The 22,123-nt window shown below is 42.1% G+C and overlaps 1 protein-coding gene across 1 annotated transcript in view; it reads left to right on the top strand.

The window, feature by feature from the left end:
* Positions 1-22,123, top strand: part of BMP6 (bone morphogenetic protein 6) — a 261,123-nt gene that overhangs the window by 203,726 nt on the left and 35,274 nt on the right. The window contains exons 3-4 of the mRNA XM_033934719.1: positions 2,296-2,444; positions 9,435-9,632. Of these exons, the coding sequence (XP_033790610.1) occupies positions 2,296-2,444; positions 9,435-9,632 (347 nt within the window). The remainder of the gene's footprint in view (positions 1-2,295; positions 2,445-9,434; positions 9,633-22,123) is intronic.

Here is a 22,123-nt window from a genome sequence, read left to right as displayed (position 1 = left end):
ATGACAACTCCTCCAGCCCCTTAACCATTTTGTTGCTCTTTTCTGGACCCTTTCGAGTAGTACTATGTCCTTCTTCATGTACGACGACCAGTGCTGGATGCATTATTCCAGGTGGGGGCGTACCATGGCCTGGTACAGCGGCATAATAACCTTCTCCAATCAGTTTGTGATCCCCTTCTTAATCATTCCTAGCATTCTGTTCGCCCTTTTTGCTGCTGCTGCACATTGCGCGTCATTGACTTGTCGACCAGTACTCCCAAGTCTCTTTCCTGGAGGGGTATCTCCGAGTACCGCACCAGACATCCTGTATTCGTGTATAAGATTTTTGTTACTGACATACATCACCTTACACTTATCAACATTAAACCTCATTTGCCATATCACAGCCCATTTCTTGAGCATGTTTATGTCACATTGCAGGTCTTCGCAATCCTTCTGTGTCTTCACTACTCTGAATAACTTTGTATTGTTTGCAAATTTAATCACCTCGCTCGTTGTACCAATTTCCAGGTCATTTATAAATATGTTGAAGAGCAAGGGTCCAAGCACCGAACCCTGTGGCTTTTCCAGTCTGAGTATTATCCCTTGGACGCATCAATTCTATATAAATGAAGTGGAGTCCATAGCGCCTTGTGCAACAAAAAAAAAGGAGGACTGCCTCATACACGCAGAATGTAATGACGTGGTAACTGATTTCCTTACTAATTTCCATTGTGATTCATCTAAATTGGTGTTCAAATCAAATTTCCATGTTCCTTGCAAACCCCTTGGCAGTTTACATACATTAATCTTCAAACGTTTATACCACTGGGCAGCTACCCCTGGGTCAGAGGATAATGTATAGCAAAGTGACTCGGCTGACCCTTCTGCATCGTAATATTACTTACAAAAATGTTGAAGAGAACCAGACCAAAGATGAATTCCTGTAAGACACCATGGTGGATGCTTTAATCAACAGGGCAAACTCCATTAACCATTTATCGCCTTAACCAATTTGTAACTCAGTCACTTTAAGGCAGATGCCAAGGGCTCTCGGTTTCTTTATAAATTATCTGTGCATAATTGTGCCAAAATTGATGAAATCTAGTGCTCTGTTTTGATCCAGTCCTCTGACCACTTAGTAACAGAAATTGATCAGGTTTACCTAGCAAGACCTACTACCTCTTGTAAAAGCATGCTGTCTTGAATTTTGTAATCCATCGGATTCCATAAATTGCACTATCCTTTGTTTAGCAGTGGATCCATTAATTTATCAAACACTGAGGTGAAGAATATAAGAATAGCCTTCCAGAGTCAGAGCAATGGTCCATCTGCACCGGGGTTTGTATACTTTCCTACATTTCCCTGTGACAAACCTCGGGAATGCAGTAGGTTTGTCACAAGTGGCTTCTCCCATGTCTTTCTTAATAACAGACTGTGGACTTTTCCTCCAGGAACTTGTCCAAACCTTTCTTAAAACCAGCTATGATATCCACTCTTACCACATCCTCTGGCAACATGTTCCAGAGCTTAACTATTCTCTGAGTGAAAAAAAATTTCCTCCTATTGGTTTTAAAAGTATTTCCATCGAGTGTCCCTTAGTCGTTGTAATTTCTGATGAAGCGAAAAATCGATCCACTTGTACCCGTTCTACTCCACTCAGGATTTTGATGAGAGAAGACCGCGAAGCAGCCTGTTTAGAGTGCTGCTGGCCCGATACTGCTCTGGAGGGAGGTATGTAGAGCTTGCGGTCAGCGGGGTTCGGATGGGAGGGAAGGATGGAGGGTCAGGGGGGGTTCGGCTGCGCAGCAGGGGCGTGTGCTCAAGGCTTCTGCTGCACAAGGGATGGGAGGGAGGGAAGGATAGAAGCTGGGCAAAGTGCCAGGTTTTGAAAAGCCCTTCGGACCCCCGGACATGTCTGGGAAAATCCGACGTCTGGTAACCCTATGTAACATGTGTAGGCAACTTATCCAGGTGCGCTTGGAAGTTCTTTTTCATCAAGCCGGGTGAGCAGCAAGATTATGTAGCTCTTGCTGCGAGATTTGGTTTATGGCAGCCAGAGATGATATGCTCTTAAACGCTTCTCCTGCTGCTGCTGCTGGGATTGGAGTGACTATAAGAATTAAGTCTCTTGTTAAAAAGAAAAAGGAAACAAAATGTGGCATTTACAAGTGAACAGTATTTCTTGTTTAGAAATGTACATCTTTTGCATAGCTAAAGCATTATACCTTAGTTTTTGTGTATAATTTAAAGCAAATAGAAAGCTCTTTGATGGATTAGCAGTTCTATCATGTAGTGTCCTGTTCTCCTTTCCAGAGATTCTGATCTGTTTTTACTGGATACACAGGAGGTCTGGGCCTCAGAAGAAGGCTGGCTGGAGTTTGACATCACTGCAACCAGTAACCTTTGGGTGATCAACCCTCAACACAATTTAGGACTTCAGCTGAGTGTGGAGACCAAAGATGGTATGTGATAGACAATCAAGCAAAATGTTACCCCATTTCTTTACACCCTCAAAACAAAAATTAAAAGGTTCAGCCACTGTTATTTAAATACCACTATTTGGGGGGGGGGGGGTGTCACAGTTTTTAAGTTTGCTGATGTCAAGAGAGAACCATGTGTTAGCAAACTGAACATAAAAAGGAAAAGTAACAGAATAGTTGGCTGGAGATGATACTCATACTTTGATAGAGGTAAAGGATGTTTAATTTGTGTCTCGGGAAGTGATCTTCATCTTACAGTATATGTCCTGAAAGCGTATGTGTGCAAATATTCATTAACCTTGGAAAAGGATCATTCTCTGATTTTCTTGTTGTTGTTGGGGAGAGGGGTTTTATTGTAATTAATTTTGAGAGCAATATGCTAAAATGCTGTAAGGCTAACAAAGTATTAATGCATGTTCTACGTTGCCCCTGTTATTGTAGACAAACAATATTTTGGAGTCTTAGAAAGACTTTGAAGTATGGGTTTGGTGCACTTTAGATGAGCGTGTCTCTAATAAAATGGAGAAAAAACAGCTATGTAACCTGGTATATAATAATAATAATGTCATTTTAGCCAAAGGCTCAAAACAGTTTACAATAATACATATGCAGAAATCCACTTAAAAATAAGTCCACAATAATCCTTTGGTGGCTTTAAAAACAAATTAGATATCTTAAAAGTAAACTAACATTAATTAATGCTGGGTTTTACTAAACCATGGAAGAGCTTCTTCATGTGCAAGCCAGTGAGGTAAATGCTCCGATGCTCATAGGAATTGAATGAGCGTCGGAGCATTTACCTCGCTGGCTTGTGCTAGGAAGCTGTTCTGCGGTTCAGTAAAATGACCCCTAAATTATTGATAATATCTGTTGAACAGCCAGGATATGATATGATATGAGATAATGCTTATAGTCCACCAACTCCCAAAACTAAGGTTCAAAGTGGATAAAAAAGAATAACCTTGATTAGAGGTATGATTTCCAAAACAGATAAATCTTCAGATTTCTTCAAGAAGGTGATTAGGTAAACATAGTCCATATTCAATAGGCAGAAAATAACATTGATTAAAAATATGGTTTCTAGAGTAGATGGGTCTTCAAATTTCTTTGAAAAGAAACATAGAAACATGATGGCAGATAAAGGCCAAATGGCCCATCCAGTCTGCCCATCCGCAGTACCCATTATCTCTTCCTCTCTCTAAGAGATCCCACGTGCCTATTCCAGGCTTTCTTGAAATCAGACATAGTCTCTGTCTCCAATACCTCTACCAGGAGACTGTTCCACACATCTACCACCCTTTCTGTAATAGAAACACAGAAACATGATGGCAGATAAAGGCCAAATGGCCCATCCAGTCTGCCCATCCGCAGTAAAAGATAAATAAGTGGCATAATCCTGAGTTTGATAGGCAGGGCACCAAATATGAATTGCTTGATGGTGAAAAACTATGTGCAGTGACATAGTAAGGTATAGGATGGGGGTGTGCTGGGGGAGAATTGGGAGGAGTGTTGTGGGGGAGGGGTCCAGGTGGCCCGGATGCATAACTGGGTTGCTGAGGCAGGAGGGAGTGGGCATATGTCCTGTCTCTCTGGGTGTGCCGCTGTTCCAGAGGCGGCCATCATCATTGGGGGAGGGGGGGGTGATGGTGTGTGCAATGGCTGTGGTTGGGAGGGGTGGCCGGCACTACGTTTTAAAAAAAAATAGGGATGGATATCACCTATGTCCAAGAAAAATTTTAAAAAATGTTTCCTGTCCCGAACAGCTGAGGCTGTTTTGGGACTTTCCCTGCCTCTCATCTGTTTGAGCTTCCCTTTCCGGTTTTGCCCATGTGTGAGAGTCGCTCTCACAGCAATTTATTGGTGGGATTGGACGGGAATTATGACGAACCTCCACTCAAATCATTTGCATGCAAACTTATTGGAGCATCAGTCACTCTTTTGGAATCGGCCATAAATCGTACCGCATCTAGGCCCCTGTTCGCTGTGTCCGATGCATTCCAATATGGTGTAAGTCGTGACCTTTGGGGGTTCTCCTAGGCGTCCTCCTGGTGTGTGCTCTGGAAAGGCCACTATATATGCCTGTATTGTCAAAATTCAAAAGCAGCTCAGAAGGGAATAATTGGCTCTGTGTTTTCTTTCGAGTGATCTCTTTTCAGGAAAATTATTCTATGAGCAGACAAATTGGGAGCATGTGTACCAGAAGAGTTGTATTCAGTGCTCCCTCTAAGGATTGGTTACATTTTTTCTCAAGTGAGCAAAAAGTTTTAAAAAAAATATTTTTGTGTGAGCAACAAATTCTGAAACCCAATAATTTTCCAGATTTGCAAGTATTTTTATGAGTGGCCAATCTAAGCGGGCGGGTGTTGTGAGCAAACTTTTTTCACTGTGAGCTAAAAATATCGGGCGCCAGCAAGTTATGAGCCAAATAAATATGTTGCTTTCTACCACAGAACTTCCTTACGTTTGTATGGAATCTATCCCCTTTCAACTTTAGAGAGTGCCCTCTCGTTCTCCCTGCCTTAGCTACTAAGTCTATTCCCTTCAGTACCTTGAATGTTTCTATCATGTCCCCTCTCAATCTCCTCTGCTCAAGGGAGAAGAGGCCCAGTTTCTCTAATCTTTCGCTGTACGGCAACTCCTCCAGCCCCTTAACCATTTTAGTTGCTCTTCTCTGGATCCTTTCGAGTAGTACCGTGTCCTTCTTAAAGTACCAGTGCTGGACGCAGTACTCCAGGTGAGGGCGTACCATGGCCCGGTACAGCAGCATGATAACCTTCTCTGTCTCTTCAGTCCAGCATCTGCCCCTTCCATTCACTGTCTGTCTTTCCCTGCCATCTCTCCTCCTGCCCCCCCCCCACCCCCCAATTTGGTCTAGCATCCATCATCTTCCTTCTGTTCCCCTCATGGTCTGGCATCTCTATCCTTCCCTCCCCCCTGTGGTTTTTAGCATATCTCTCTTCTCATTTCCTCCACTCAGATCTGATCATTCTCTGCTCTCTCTTCCCTTTTCTTCTCTGTTCTTCCTTCTCTATTTTCTGCCTCCATCTAAATTAAATTCTTTCTTACTATTTAGTCCCGTTTCCCTCTTTTCACTGTGTCTACACACAGCTTGTCACCCCTTTCCCTCACCCCTCCATTATCTTACTATTTTCTTCCCCCTTTATTTATCTCCTCCTTCCATCCAGTATGTGTTCTTTCCCCACTTCCATTCAGCATCTGCTCTCCCTTCTCAACTGACATCCATCTGCCTTCTGCTCTCTCTCCCTTCTTCTCACTTCCATCATCTGTCCCCTTCTCTCTCTCTCTCATCTCCTCCATTCCATCATCTGCCCCTTCTCTCTCTCTCTCTCCCCCCCCCCAACTTCCATCATCTGCCCCCCCTTCCCCTCACCTTTGTGGGTCACTTTCTTTCCCCTGAGGGTGGCTCATGTCACAGGGGAAGCTTTGGCCGAGCAGAACCGCTTGATTGACAGTGGAACTTACTTGATTGATGTCGATGCTGGGGCCCGTTGCCGTTTGAAGGAAAAAAAAAAAGGTGGAAAAAAGGAACCTGTAAAGGCGAGAGGAAGGGAAACCTCCAGGACAGCTGCTTTTTGCCCTCCTTCAGCGGCCCAAGAGTTCAGACCAGCAGCGGCAGCTCTGTATGCTTTTAACTTCGGCACAGAGCTGCCCCTAATCAATAGTTTAGCGCGGTTTCATGAGGCAGCCTCGGGGCCTTTGATAGCCGGCCCGCTTCGATGATGCGATGTGGGCCGGCCTAGCAAAGGCCCCGAGGCTGCCTTATGAAACCGCGCTAAACTATTGATTAGGGGCAGCTCTGTGCCGAAGTTAAAAGCATACACAGCTGCCGCTGCTGGTCTGGAGGTGCGGAGACAAGGCAGGAGGCAAACGCGGTGGAAGGCAGGAGTCCCGGCACAGCGACTGCAACAGGAAGTTGCAAGTCAGCTGACGCCGGCCTTTCGTTGCGGCGGGGACCGAATCCTTCGCGGACCGGCAAGATTTTGTTTGCGGACCGGCGGTTGAAGAACTGTGCTCTACACTGTGTGCGCTGTGACGAGAAACTTGTGCGCTGCGAGGTAATATTTTGTGCGTCAGCGCACCCCAGCGGGAACACTGTCCAGGCCATGTAAAATCTGTGAGCGATGCTTCTAGATTGTCTGAGCGATTGCTCACATGCTGCACTAAGAGGGAACATAGGCTGTGGTGATCATTTTATCTTTATACAGACTGCTATAAACCTGGGACCATTTGCCACTATTTGCTATAATTGTTTTTATTGTTTCATGTTTTTTTTATTTTATTTTATTTTATGATTATTAATAAACCTTTGATTCTCCAGCTCATCAACTCCACTCTGCTGGTGAGATTGCCGGTGTTTTGTTTTGTGGTTTCTCCTTTGTTTAGAGGAGTACTGAGGTTTCCTGCTTGTTGTGACTTTTGTGCTCTGGAACTTATGCTTCAGCAGTCTTTGTTGCTGGCTGCATGGACAGTCTATAAAGGCTATTATCATTTGGTGTCATGGGACAGTAGAAAAATCGAGGAGTCTGAGTTGAGGGTTTGGTGTACCAACTCCATAGCCCTGCTACTTTCTTTTATACGATAGGTGACACACAGCAGGGACCCTTCTAGAATTACACTATATGTACAGAGGGAAATTCTGTAAAAGGTGCCTAAAAATAGATGCTAAATATTTTTTTATTTTATTTATTTATTCACTTTTTTCTATACTGTTCTCCCAGGGGAACTCAGAACGGTTTACATGAATTTATTCAGGTACTCAAGCATTTTTCCCTGCCTGTCCCGGCGGGCTCACAATCTACCTAATGTACCTGGGGCAATGGGGGGATTAAGTGACTTGCCCAGGGTCACAAGGAACAACGTGGGTTTGAACCCACAACCTCAGGGTGCTGAGGCTGTAGCTTTAACCACTGCGCCACACACTCCCCTAATAGGCACCTAACTTCCCCCACTCCTTTTTTACTAAACCGCAATAGCGGTTATTAGCACAGGGAGCCACACTGAATGCTCCACGCTGCTCCTGATGCCCATAGGAACTCTATGACCATCAGGGGCAGCACGGAGCATTCAGTGCCGCTCCCTGCACTAATAACCACCAACGTGGTTTAGTAAAAGGAGGGGGAGGGGTTAATTAGTATATTGGCTTCAACTATGATCTTTAATTTATTTATTTAAAAAATTTCTTACTCGCTAACACCCAACAAACATACAAATCAACAAACTAAAACGTACATAATCCATAAAAACTAAATTTACAATTAACCCAAAGCAAGAATTACATTGATTACTTTATCTAAAAAAAAAAAATCTTTTAGGGGAAGCATCTCTTGAATAACTTAATCAGCTTCCTAAATTTGGGCAGGCTGAACGCACTTTTTATTTCAACGGGGGGTGCGTTCCACCATATAACACCCTGTACAATCATCAAAGAATGACAAAAAACAGGGCAGCTTCCCGTGTTTCAGTGACGGTACCTGTAAACACATTTTATTTTCAGAGCGCCACGATTGACATGGAGAAGAGCACTCAAACCTATTGGGGTTCTAGTGTTCAAAATCCCAAAAAAAATCCAACTATAGATGTGAAAGAATGAATGCCGATAATTTGGGGCTCAGTAATTCATTTGGATTGGTTTGGGGTCCATTGACATCTTACATTTCTTCACTGTAATAGGTCTTTGATCAGGAGTCAGTTTTTGTTTGCTGTCATGCACATCCAGGGAAGGAGGGGATTATTTCTGTCTTAATTTTGTTCTCTGGGTATTTACACTTGGGGTGGGTGGGTGGATAGGAAGATATCATTAACTGGATTAGGGTTTTTGCGATAATTTATGTTTTTGTGTTTTATTGAATAATCATTGAGTGGGTGGGTGAGTGGGAGTAAATGAATAAGTGTAAGTTGGTTATGGATAAGTGTAAGTTGAATGTGCTTTTATTTTATTATATGTTACATTTTATGTATTGCACTATTGAAGTTTGGAAAATCAATAAAGTATTTAAAAAAAAAAAAAATCAAACAAAGACTTTTGAGCTCAATTCAAAAAGTAATAGGCAACCCATGAAGATCACGCAAAATAGGTGTAATATGATCAAACTTTGAAGCTCATAATTAAAAAAAAAAAAAAAATTAATTGGTTGACAGGCACCTATCTTCTTAGGCATGGTTCTACATAAGATAAGCGTCTATCTTATGGTGCCTAACTCCAAAGTAGGCATGTTTAGGGGCAGAGAAGGACTTAGGCACAATTCTCTAAAGTACTTAGGTGCCTATAATGCAGGCTTTTAAACCCCTGGCCTATATTGTAGGTACCTAATAGGCATGATTCTGTAATGGGCGCTTAAGTATGATTGACATGAAATAGGTACCTATCTTTAGACGCCCAATTACAGACTATGTCCCACAGTGTATAGAATGTGTATTGTACAATGCTTGTACCTACTGTAGTTTTTCTATCAAGTTAAGTGGCAAGTTTCAGCAAAACCTGGAAGCCCCTTGCTAGTAGAACAGATGTAATCAAGCCCTACCTCCCATCATACCTTTAATAATGCTGTTATTAAAATTGTGATCGTTTAAATGATACCTTTTGGTGGAATTCTTTATGTCACATTTACAAAATGGAACGTATTTTGGCCATACAGCAGGGGCATTTAAAGAAATTTAGGATGGTTTGGGGGGCCATTAGAATAATACTGTAAGGATTGATAATATTTTTCTTTTCCCTTTTCCAATGCTGATTATACACATCCAGGGGGAGGGTGGGATACTTAAGGTCTTTGAATGAGGAACTGATGGTAAGGGTGGGAGAGTAATGGTTTTGAAGGAATTGTAGAAGAGCTTTAAGTGATGTTAAATGAAATTGATTGTATATTGTATCACACTTATTGAAAGTTTTAAAATGAATAAAGATAAAAAAAATAATGATGATCTTTTTTTTTTCTTTGCTCTTACAACAAGGTCTCAATGTAAACCCCCAAAGGGCAGGTTTAATAGGCAGAGATGGTCCTTATAACAAACAGCCTTTCATGGTGGCCTTCTTCAAAGTGAGTGAGGTCCATCTGCGCACCACGCGGTCAGCAGCGAATAAGCGTAAGCAACAGAACCGCAACCGCTCCACGCAGTCCCAAGATGTGTCTAGGGCATCGAATATAGCAGGTAATGCGCCTCCAAACGTTCTTCCCCCATATTGGACAAATGACATTGAATGTTGCCTCCTGGGGGGCAAGGCTGAGCCAAGCCTGATTTTCCCCTCTTCCATCTATCAGGGGTAATTTTCAAAAAGTCTACAGGTACTTTTCTACCTGTGGCTTTCTTCTGAGTTTCACAGTAATAGTATGCATTAAGGATGTGTTTTTGTTAGAGTAAATTTGATTCGTGTGTCTTATTTTATAGCAAACAAAATTAATTTAAAACATGTTAACCTATGAATTAACATGAGTAAAGATGATTTGCATGTGTTAAAATTTTTTTTTTTTTGACTACATATTAAAAAGAAAAAAACCTAATCCAGGAAAATGGCCAGAAATCTGAAAAAGAACTGAGAATTTTTTCTTCATACACACCCCTAGTATAATGGGTACCTTTGGATTTAAATTGCTGTAGGCAGTAAGTATACCTTGGAAGTTTTACCTGCTTTTACTTCACCAGCTGTTTCCTGAAACTGGTTAAACAGGACTAAAATTAGGGATGTGCAAGAGACAAACTTTTTGGGTTCAATTAGTTTCTTCTCCGCATATTTGTATTTTTGTTGGTTCATTTCACACATTGGTTTTAATAAAAAATAAAATTATAATCCCATTAAAACTTTTTAACATGCACTGGTCAATTTACTGCACGTTAATTCATAGGCTGATGCCTTCAAATCAAGTTAATATGCACTTAGGAGCCATTCTATAAAGGCTAAAGTTAGGTGCTTACATTGACATGCCTCATTTAATTGATTAATAGACTTAATAAATGCCAATAATTGGTAATTAACTCATAATTGACATTAATTGGACTTAATTGAAAGTTAGGGGCACAACTCGTAAAGCGCGATTTGATTAAAAAGTATATGCCTAGTCCAAAGTGCGTAGTTAAAAGTGGGCATGGTTAGGGGGTGGATAGTGGGCGTGTTGAGTTAGGCTTATGTTTTTGACTCAGGCATTTAGGCCAAGAAAACCCTGGCACACATAGGGTGAGTAAATGTTGGGACACAGCATGTTAGCATTGCGCTAGTCGGTTCCGAAGTTAAGTGCTCTTCTTTTATATTCTATCACACACAGTTGTTTATTTTTTCAGCCTGACATTAAGAATTATTATCAATTATGTATATGGACTTAAAGACCAATGATGAATACACCACCACCACCAAGGACATGAAAAAATGTTTAAGTAGTGCCTTGCGCGTATGAGTTCTTGTGGAAGAAGTTAGTCATATTCTATACAAGTTTGTTTTCTGCAAGTGTTTGTATATCTTACATAGCACATATTTGATAGGTAGGTAAGCACATGGGTGGAGGAGTATGGGTGGGAATATTCTGTGCATAACTTACAGAATATACTGTACATTATGGGCCTGATTTTGTAAATGGTATCTATGTTGGGTGTCACTAGGTGCCCTAATCATGGATGCCTAGTGGAAGGTGTGGCTCACTGGTAGAGCTGCTGCCTCTGCACCCCAAGATTGTAAGTTCGAATCCCAGTGTTGCTCCTTGTGACCCTGGACAAGTCACTCAATCCACAGCTTTGAATGCCAAGACCACAAAAAGGCGGTATAAAAGTCCCCATTCCCTTTCCCTAAATCTGTGCTTAATTTTTTTCTAATTGGTGAAATGGCGAGGTAATTGACCATGCCATTACAAACCACTTCTCCCTCCGTATTCGCAGGGGATGCGGGCACAACATAGGCGCAAATATGGGAGAACCGCGAATAACTTTTTAAACGTTATTTGCGGTTTTTAGAAAAAGCTCTCGTTTTTTGTATTGAAACTGCGAATAACTTTTCTAATGTCATTTGCAGTTTTTTTAAACAAGCCACTATTACTGCTACAGTTTTTCTCAAACTGAGCTCCGATCACCAGTCAGTCCTCGACCCCGACGAAGAAAGCAGAAGAGCAAGGAAAAGCTCCTTCTAGCAGGAACCTGTCCGACCCGGGACAGAGGAAAAGCTTTTGCCGGTATCCGAAGCGGGCACTCCGTTTCAGATTTCCCGATCGCACAGTAGCTTGAGAAAGACGCACAACAAGTGATTCCCTGGGAAACTCTAACGCTCCGACATGCAAATAATGCCAGTAACTACACTGTGGTGGAAGAGGGGGAGGGGGACGCACCTTTCTGAGCTTGGCTCTGCCCGAGCAAGAGCAGGAGGAGTGGCAGGAGGGCAGTAAGCCTCCAGAGGTTCCCGCTCACCACGATTCCCAGCATTTTTCTCAGTGCACACTGGGAAGCATGGAAGTAGCAAATTTGTGGGAGAAAGTTTATAAGCAGCGATTTTAAGAGTTAATGGTAAGCAATAAACTTTTTTATCGGTTCAGTACGGTACAGTAAAAGGAAAAAGTACTTTAATGATGATGTAATTTGGGGGGGTGGAGTCAGCGGCCAAAAAAATCACGAATAAGCAAATCCGCAGATACGGAAAACGCGGATATGGAGGGAGAAGTGTAATTTAAAATTTTAATTTTAATTGATAATTGAAGTACGTGTGAATACCAGCACAGCACCTAACGACACCTAGCTGAAAAGTATGTGTGGTTAGGGGCAGAGAATAGGTGTGATAAACTTAGGTGTGTAAGATAGGCCCTGATAAATTAGGTCAGATAAAACCTTATCTAATATACTGGGGCCTGCCTCAATGATACCCAGCAAAACCTAATGATCCCTAGGCGCTAATAGAGGTAATTTTATAAAGGACACCTAGAAGTTGATTGACAACCATGTGGACCGACACCTAAAATTTAGATGTGGTTGGGCACCATTTATAGAATCAGGCAGTGCATTATTCTGTATATCAGGCATGTCCAACAGGTAGATCGTGATCTACCTGTAGATCGCGGAGGGGTCAGAGATAGATCGCCAGCCCCACTTGGCTCCACCTCTCCAGCAGCTCGCCCTGTTGCTAGGAGAGAGCTTGTGCTGGCAGGTCATCTGCCGAGGGCTTGCCACCGCTGCTGATCCTTTGCATGTCTTTTTTCCCTGACTGCGGGAATCTTGCCTGCGGGTGTATTGGGAGCACTTGTTGTTTTTGTGCCAATAGTTTGTGGATACCCCAGGGGGCCGCCGCCCGTGTCCCGCGATAATACACCGCAGGCCTGGTGTCATTCCTGGTCTCCTGCCTCTAAGAATTACCCATTCCTGCCCCCGCCCCAATGCCCCTTAGAAATTTGTTATCTACCGGGCGATATCCATTCGCCCGGGCTTTACCTGAATACATTTACCATATTAGTTGTGTCGTGTGCTGGTCATTGGTCGCTTTATAGTTCACTTTCATTAAATGTTTTCGGGCAGACACAACAAAGTGTCAAGAATTTGGTGATTTTGGCAGACTTTTCCAATTTTGTTCTAACTTGCTTATGCCTAGCCTTCGAATTGGTTGAAACCACTGTGACTTTTGCTTGCCTCTGCAATTTTATTTTGCCACCCAGTGACATCCCCCCCGCGCTTCCAGGGCCCCTATCACCCACCTAGCAATCCCCCAACAGGAAGACCATCCCCCACTTCCCCCCTCTCCCCATGCTTTTTTGAATTCCATCACCGTTTTCCTCTCCACCACTTCCCTCCGGAGGGCATTCCAGGCATCTACCACCCTCTCCATGAAAAAGAATTTCCTAGCATTGCTCCTGAGCCTTCCTCCCCGCAACCTCAAATTATACCCTCTAGTTTTACCATTTTCTTTTCTCTGGAAAAGATTTGGTTCTATATTAATACCTTTCAAGTATTTAAATGTCTGTATCATATCTCCCCTGTCCCTTCTCTCTTCCAAGGTACGAGATTTAGGTTGTATACGTATTAAGGTCTTCCAGTCTCTTCTCATACTTCTTTTGGTTCAAACCCCTTACTATTTTTGTTGCCTTCCTCTGGACCGTTTCAAGTCTTTATATCCTTCACCAGATACGGCCTCCAAAACTGAACACAATACTCCAAGTGGGGGTCTCACCAACGACCTGTACAGGGGCATCAACACCTCCCATCTTCTGCTGGCTATTCCTCTTTCTATACAGCCACCGCCTTATCACACTGTTTAGATGCCTTTAGATCCTCAGACACAATCATCCCAAGGTTCCTCTCTCCGTCAGTGCTTATCAGCCTATCACCTCCCAGTTCATACGGTTCCCTTGGATTTCTACCCCCCAAATGCATCACTCTGCACTTCTTCACATTGAATTTTAGTTGCCAGACGTTAGACCATTCTAACTTTGGCAGATCCTTATTCATGTTTTCCACAAGGGTCATAGTGATCATTTTTTTAGTTCCCCTTTATAGAGACAAGAGACACACACACATTCACACTCACTATGTGTGTGCACTGTCACAGATCATAAGTACTCTGACTAAACACAGTGCTCCTAGTTCTTACAAGGTACAGCAGAGTTTTGCTTCTCTCCAGCCAGAGCATGCTCAGTACACATCAGGCTCTACTATTACTGTCTTTTGCGTAGGCTGACTAGAACATGCCTGTTCTAACCAATAATTGAAGGTTACATATGATACCTATTACAGTTTCTAAAACAAAATAGCTATTATTTTGGATGTTGTGGGCAGTGGTATTGAAGACATGTTTTTGAGCTTCTGGTTTTAGTCTTGACTGTCTCACTTGGTGGTTTGCTGCAGGCAAAGCGATTTTCTGTTTGAACAGCTATAGTAAACGACCATAGTGGCTGCAGGGCTTAACACTGTGCAGTTCTTAGTACTCTTTTATGCAGTGTTAAAAACACATAAAGGATCAGCCCAATGGCCCAAGTATGAAGTGCTATGCACTGTTACAGAGAAGGCTCCTAATTCGGTCCCTGCACTATTCTGTACGTTATCTGGGGCTGGTTGTGCTGAAAGTAATGGGCTGGAAGCAGTGCAGATTATGTATCAAAGAGGAGCAGAATTATGTGTGTTGTGTTAATATGCAACATGTCCCTCTTCTGAATAATAGGAGAAGGCTGAGGCTAGCGGTTCAGTATGCTATTTTTATTTTATCTATCAACTGAAATGCACAGCGAGTTTCCCACGTTGAAAAGCCCTGCAGATCATTCTGCCCTAAAAAGTCCTGTACTCATTTTATGTAATAAAAAAAAGGAAGCCAGAACTACATAAATCTGCAATACTGTACTAAGAATACATATATCTTTTAGTTGTAGTTCTCAGGGACATTTTTTTTTTTTTTTTTTTACTGTTTTCCAGGGAATTATGTACCAAAAATTTCAAAATTAGGCATAATTCTTTGGGGTGTACTACTTTTCTCTGGGTGCTATGTTTCTTCATCTTAGACATACTCCAAGTCCAACATCTCTCTCCCGCTCCTTCCTTCCACCATCAGACTCAACATCCCTTTCTTCTTCCCCTTCTTCTCACCTGTCCAGCATCTCTTTTTCTCTTTCTCTACCCTTTCCCTATCCTTTTCCCTCACCAGGTCCAGTATTTTTCCCTCTCCTTCTTTCTTTATCTTAACAGGTCCAATATCTTTCCCTCTTCTTCCTCCCACAACCAAGTCCTACATCTCTCTCCATCTCTTCCCTTCTCACTTATCTAGTTCCAGTGTCTCTTCCTCTTCATCCCAGTCACATCCAGCATCTCATTTTCTCCCTTTCTCTTCTTTTCCCCACTCTATACCCCCACCAAGTTAAGCATTTCTCTCTCCCTACCCTTCTCTTCCACTAGGTTCAACATCTCTTTTTCCCCTGTTATCTTCCCCTTTCTACACACTATATCTCCCAAGGTCTAGCATTTTTCTATCTCTCTCTCCTTCCCTCCCATTCCTTCCCCCCCCCACACCAGTTCCAGCATCTCTTTCTCTTTCTCTCTCCTCTTCTTATTTTTCTCCCACCTTGTCCATCATCTCTCCCTCTTATTCCTACCTCTGCCAGGTATAATATCTCTCCCTCTGCCTCTCCTTCCCTTCATATCTAGACTCTCTCTCTCTCTTTCACTCTCCCCTTTTCCTCCATGCAAACTCAGTCTCTCTCTCTCTCTGTCCTCCTCCCCCACCAGATTAATCATTTATCCCTCTTATTCCTTTCTCCATGACAGTCCAGCATTTCTCCTTCCCTCACCCTTTCAACCCTACATTCTACTTGAACTGTGGCATCTTTGTGGGTGGAGACCAGGACAATTCCTCTTGAAGACATTTGTAGAGCAGCTACATGGTCCACCCTCCATACATTTACAAAGTTTTATAGGGTGGATATGGCAGCGAGAGAGGATTCTGCTTTTGGGTCAGCAGTGTTAGGGGCAAGTTCATCTGTCCTGCCGTAGACTCAGAAGACTGCTTTGGTATGTCACCTAGTCACCTATTGTCAGGACTCATATGTTCTTTGCACCAGAAAGGAAGATTAGATACTCAACTTGGCAATCTTCTTTCTGAAAGAAGGATATATGAGTCCTGACCCCCCCACCCTGTCAGTCTGGAATTTGTCTGTCTACTGTTCAGACAAACAAATGTGCAGAGCTAGATAATTTTTCCTGTCAGTCAGATATATGCAAAAAACCCAAACCCCCCCCCCCCCAAAACCCAACCCAACAACAAAGGAAAGGAAAGAGAAGAAAGCAGTAAGTGAGATTCTACAAGCTCCATAAGTTCATTGCTGGTTGCATTTTTGATGGGTGGTTAGTGTTCATTCAACTTAAGTTGTTTACAATGTTGTTTAACCTTATTCATTATTTACTACAGAGCAGAACAAATATGTTTTAGAGGGGAGTCTACCTGTTCTCCCTCCTTTTATTTCTCTGTTTTAGTGCTGTTCAATTGCTTTGGTACAAGCTAAAGGGGGCACTACAACACTGAAGATGGAGGCAGAGCTGAAGAATATAAATTTCATCCTTTTGCAACTTGCGAGTAGGATATTACCTTTTGTCAGGACTCGTATGTCCTTCTTCCAGAAAGAAGATTATTTAGGTAAGTACCTAATCTTCCCTTTTGTTTACTTTTACATCTCACTGCCTCATTAGAGTATATTGTGTGCTAATACTAACATATATTAACTGCTTGTAATAGATAATGCATGTTAAAATATCAGAAAAAGTTAAGAGAGGCTGGTCAACTAGTCTGGAAAGCAAAGTTTATTTACAGTTTGATATACCGACCATCAAACAAATATCTGGACAGTTTACAATTGTTAAAATTAGAGTTTAAAAAAGAGTAATTATAAAAAATAAAAGTAAAATAGGGCAACATAAAGACTAGACAAAGATACAGACAAAATAGATACAATAGGCACTGGGAAAGGGGAAGATTCAAAATTATATCGAAGTTAAAATGGAAGAAAAAAAGGCAGTCAAGACATTTTTATTTAGATATATTAGTGATAGGAGGAAGTACAAAAGTGGCATAGTGAGACACAAAGTTGAAGGGTAGGAATATATAGAAGCTGATAAAGATACGTCTGAATTGCTTAACAAATATTTCTTTTCTGTGTTCACAGCTGAAGTGCCAGGAGTGGGACCACAGAAAATAAAAGCAAATAGGACTGGAGGTGTAGCATGGCAGACCCTGATCGATTTTCAGATGATTGTGTTTATGAGACGCTTGCTAAATTAATGGTGGATAAAATGATGGGTCTGGATGATGCACATCTAAGGGTACTGAGGGAAGTTTGGGCAGTTCCGCTGGCTGACCTTTTCAATGCTTCTCTAGAGCCAGGAGTGGTTTGGAGCCAGAGGATTGGAGAAGGGAGGATGTTCTACACCAAAATGGAAGTAGGGAACTACAGGCCAGTAAGTCTGACTTCTGTGGTAAGTAAATTAATGGAAATGCTTTTAAAACAGACAATAGTGCAGTTTCCAGTGGATTTCAGGATCTGAGGCAACATGGATTCACTAGAGACAGGTCTTGTCAGACAAATCTGATCAATTTCTTTGACTGGGTGACCAAAGAATTGGATAGAGGGAGTACGCTAGATGTGGTGCATTTAGATTTTAGCAAAGCCTTTGACAGTTTTCCACACAGACATCTAATAAATGAACCGAGTGCCCTTGGTATGAGCCCCAAAGTGACAGACTAGGTCAGGAGCTGGTTGAGTGGAAGGCGACAGAGGGTAGTGGTCAATGGAGATCGCTGTAAGGAAAGGGATGTTACTAGTGGTGTGTCTTGAGGTTTGTCTAGTGGTGTGTCTTGAGCCTGTTCTTTTTAACATTTTTGTAAGTGATATTGCTGACACCCCTGATAGTGTGGGAAACATGAGGAAGGACCTAGCAAAGCTTGAGGAATAGTCTGGAATTTGACAGCTAAGATTTAATGCTAAGATGTGTAAGGCCATGCATTTGGGCTGCTGAAACTCAAGGGAAATGTACAGTTTAGGGGGTAAAGAACTTTTGTGCACAAAAGAGGAGCGGGACTTGAGTATAATAAGGTGAAATCTAGAAGGATGCTAAGGTACATAGGAAGAGGAATGACCAGTAGGAAAAAGGAGGCATTGATGCCCCTGTATAAGACTCTGGTGAGACCGCATTTAGAATATTGTGTACAATTCTGGAGATTGCACTTTCAAAAAGATATAAACAGGAAGGAGTCAATCCAGAGGAAGACAACTAAAATGGTTGATGGTCTACGGTATACGTTGGAGAAAAGGCGGGAAAGGGGAGATATGATAGAGACATTTAAATACCTACATGGCATAAATACACCTGAGGTGAGTCTCTTTCAAATGAAAGGAAACTCCAGAGTGAGATGGTATAGAATGAGATTAAGAAATGATAGGTTCAGGAGCAATCTAAGGAAATACTTTTTTTTACAAAAAGGGTGGTAGATGTGTGGAATAGTCTCCCAGTAGATCTGGTGGCGACAAAGATTTTGTCTGAATTCAAGAAAGCATGGGCAGGCACATGGGATCTCTTAGGGCGAGGAGGAGATAGTGGATGCTATGGATGGGCAGACTGGATGGGCCATTTGGTCTTTATCTGCCATCATGTTTCTATGTTAATGTGCTATAGTAAATTGGCTGCTTAAACTGTTGTGTTTTGTTGATACGAAGATCATGGATAAGAAGATGATGATGGGAAATCAGTACACTGCAAGCTCCCCTCCATCCTCCAGTTACAGAGTCTACATACTTCATAAACAATGCTTGTGAGCCTGTCTTTTCTCACTGAACAGTCCATAACTGGATGCTGCTACAGCTGTGATATTTGAAGAAACTCAGCATTCTGTTATGACAGTATTTAGTTTTGCCATTGTTTAGATGTCATTGAAAGACACCATGCAGATTTTGATACTTTTAGGAGAAAATCTTGTGAATACTAGTGGGTCATCATTTGGGGGAAATTTTCAAACAGGGCTTTTTGCCACTTAGTACATGCGCCAGGTTTCAAAGTGAAAGTATGTGCATGCTGTCATTTTGAAACTTAGCATGGGCATAAAATACCCTGGGTAGACTTTTCAGGGGAAATAGAGTGCACTGATGTGAAAATAAAATCACCATGTTTTATTTTCCAATATGTTTATGTTTATTGGAAGTTTATGTTTACTGGAAGCTTCTATACCGCTACTAATGACTGGGGAGTCAATTCAGAGCAGTCTGCATGAGCTTCAGTAAAGGTGTTACAATATATGAGCTTCAGTAAAGCTGTTACAATACACGGTAAAGGTGTTAGAATATGTTAGCTTCGGTAAAGTTGTTACAAAACTTGAGCTTTAGTAAAGGTGATACAATACATGAGCTTCAGTAATGGTTTACAATATCGCCAATGCCCAACCCCCCCCCCTGAATACCTTTTCAAACAGGGCTAATAAAATCACATACATTGTGGAACACGGGTTATACAATTAATTGTATTGAGGGCATCCTTCAGACAGACCATTTACCCTGTGCAGTGGCTTTGGCAATCACCCTCTGAATCTTCTTAATGGTGACATAAACAACTATGTAGAGATCACATTATAAGCGCTGATATTTGAATCTAAATAGATTTGTACTTGGAGCAAATCTGCCACCTTGTGAGAATTGGTTCAGATTTCTTATTTGCATATTCGGTTAGGTTGAAAGAAGATCAGAGGTCACTTGAGTTCATTTTTTTTCCAATTGCCTAAGAGCTCCTTTTATATAGTAATTCAGGGAAGGTAGAAAAATACTGTGCATCTGCATTCAATTCTGTAGCTATGAAAAATCTTCTTTTCCAAACCAAAGGTAGTGATCATTTCAGAACTTGTTCCTAGTGTGCAACCATGTCATTATACCCACTAATATCTTTTTCCTATTAAACCTTGTCCAGTTTACATATGACTTGATTTAGGCCTGGTTCACTAAGGCTTCTTTCCCATCCTAGGTTTATGGGAAAAAGCCATAATGAATCAGAGTTTCAGCTTTCTAGTCATAACCACTGCTGGCAAAATGTTCAATAATTTAACCATTGTTTGGGGTTTCTTAAAAAAAAAAAGAAAAAAGATTGCTTTCCACTGACACAGAACAAACAAGAACCTTTATTTTAATAAGACCCCGTGAAAAAAATAAAGCCTCTTCCTTTGGAAGTGGTCAAATCTATTATCCCTTAACTTTAGAGGATATTGCCCTATTTTGTTTGCTGATCTCTCGGTAAAAATATTATCTGTGAGCAGGGCTGGCATAGGGTTGCCAGATTTTCCAATTGGAAAATGTGGACACCCCCCCTAGCTCCGCCCCCAGGCCCGCCCATTTCCACCCATCCTCACCCTGTAATGCCCTAATTCCACCCCAGTCCCATCCTAGTCCTGCCCCATGCTGCCTGCTTTTGTCGGGCAGAGAGGAAATTCATGCATGCGCGGGTGCCATGCAATGATCTCCCTACCTGAAGTGATTTGAGGAGGCTTTTCAAAAGCCGGACAAAGTACTGGTTTTGACAAGCCTTCTGGACCCTGGACATGTCCTCCTTTTGAGGACATGTCCGGGGAAATCTGGATGCCTATTAATCGTAGGCTAGCATAACCAATAGGTAGACTAGGTAATCACCCAGAGCAGCACTTCTGTGATGGGGGAAGGATGTCAAAAAGTAGCTACAGTCAAGGTAACACAATAGGTTCTTAAGCTGCACAAACTCAATCAGGTTGGTGTTGAGGGTGCAGATTTTTTTTTTTTTTTGTAGTTATAATTAGCAAAATCTTGGGGGAGGGGGGAGAAAGGAAAGGCTGAGGGTTCACTGAGAGTGCCTAATTCCCTTGCACTGGGCCATATCTTTGAGATTTCTCCAGTCCAATAGATTGCTTAGTGAAGGGATAAGCTTGTGGAGAAGGGAATGCTGCAGGAAGAGGGACAGTGGACATGCAGTGGGGAACAGAGTAGGTACTCAAACTCCCCCCAAACGGCTGTAAACATATACAAGAGCAGAGCTAAATAACATAGGGCTCCCTTTACAAAGGTGCGTTAGGGCCTTAACGCGTGGAATAGCGCGTGCTAGCCGCTACCACCTTCTCTTGAGCAGGCGGTAGTTTTTCAGGCAGCATGCGCTAAAAACGCTAGCGCACCTTTGTAAAAGGAGCCCATAGTATAACATTGTAATCAGAGGAAAAGCTTCAGAACCCCGTCAGGGAGAAAACTTTCCTCAATTTGAGAGGGCAAGTCACTTCCTAGGCATAAAAAACCTCCGTACATGTAATACTTTTACAAGTCACTGTTAAAAAATCTTTAACACCACTTATCTTTTAGCGTGTGGAGCTAGACAAGCTCTCAGCCCGACCGACAATGGGCAGCATTTCGCCAAGACGTCATTAATTTGTACCAGGCACACTTTATGCTCAAAACGCCCTTGTTTTGGGGTGTGGGGGGGGGGGTGAGTGTTTGATTGTTCTAGCTGTGAGGAAAGAGTAGCTACCCCAGCAGGCAGTACTGTCAACATGACCAACATCCTGTCAGCTACCTCATTCTCTTCACCTCTCTCCTTTTCCACAGCCCCATGGGCAGTAAGAGTAGGCTACAGCAGTAAGGGACATAGGGCAGTATCACTCTGCTGCAACTGAGAGCTTGCAGGGACTAATAAGGCCGTGATCCTTGGCTCATTGGAATACGGTGTTTGCTCAAATACTTTCAAGTTTATTTAAAATTTCTTATACTGCCCAATCGAGCCTTCTAGGCGGTGTACAAAAACACCAAAACAATGCGCCAAATAAAATACAATTTAAACAAAAACAGACCAGGGGAAATGACAATATTTAAAGACATTGATGAAAGGGAACAAAAGGAAAGATGGGTTAGAACTACAATTGATAGAGTGAAAGAGAACAAACAAGGGAGGGGGAACAGAAGGTAAAACCTTTCTTAAATCTAGGTCGTCCTTAAAAGGACAGTTTAAGTTGTGAAAGCAACAAGGAAGAGAAATGTCTTTAACTTCACCTTAAAATTGGCAACAGTTGTTTTTTTTGTGGTTTTTTTTGCGTAAGTAATTTGGGATACTATTCCAAAGAGAAGGGGCACTAACGGAGAAAATGGTAGTCCTCATTGTGCTGATATGTTTCAATGAGGGGATGGTAAGAAGGTTGTGGGCTGTAGATCTTAAAG

The sequence above is a fragment of the Geotrypetes seraphini genome, chromosome 2, assembly GCF_902459505.1.
Source record: "Geotrypetes seraphini chromosome 2, aGeoSer1.1, whole genome shotgun sequence".
Taxonomy (NCBI): domain Eukaryota; kingdom Metazoa; phylum Chordata; class Amphibia; order Gymnophiona; family Dermophiidae; genus Geotrypetes; species Geotrypetes seraphini.
This window is presented reverse-complemented; position numbering and strand designations above follow the sequence as displayed.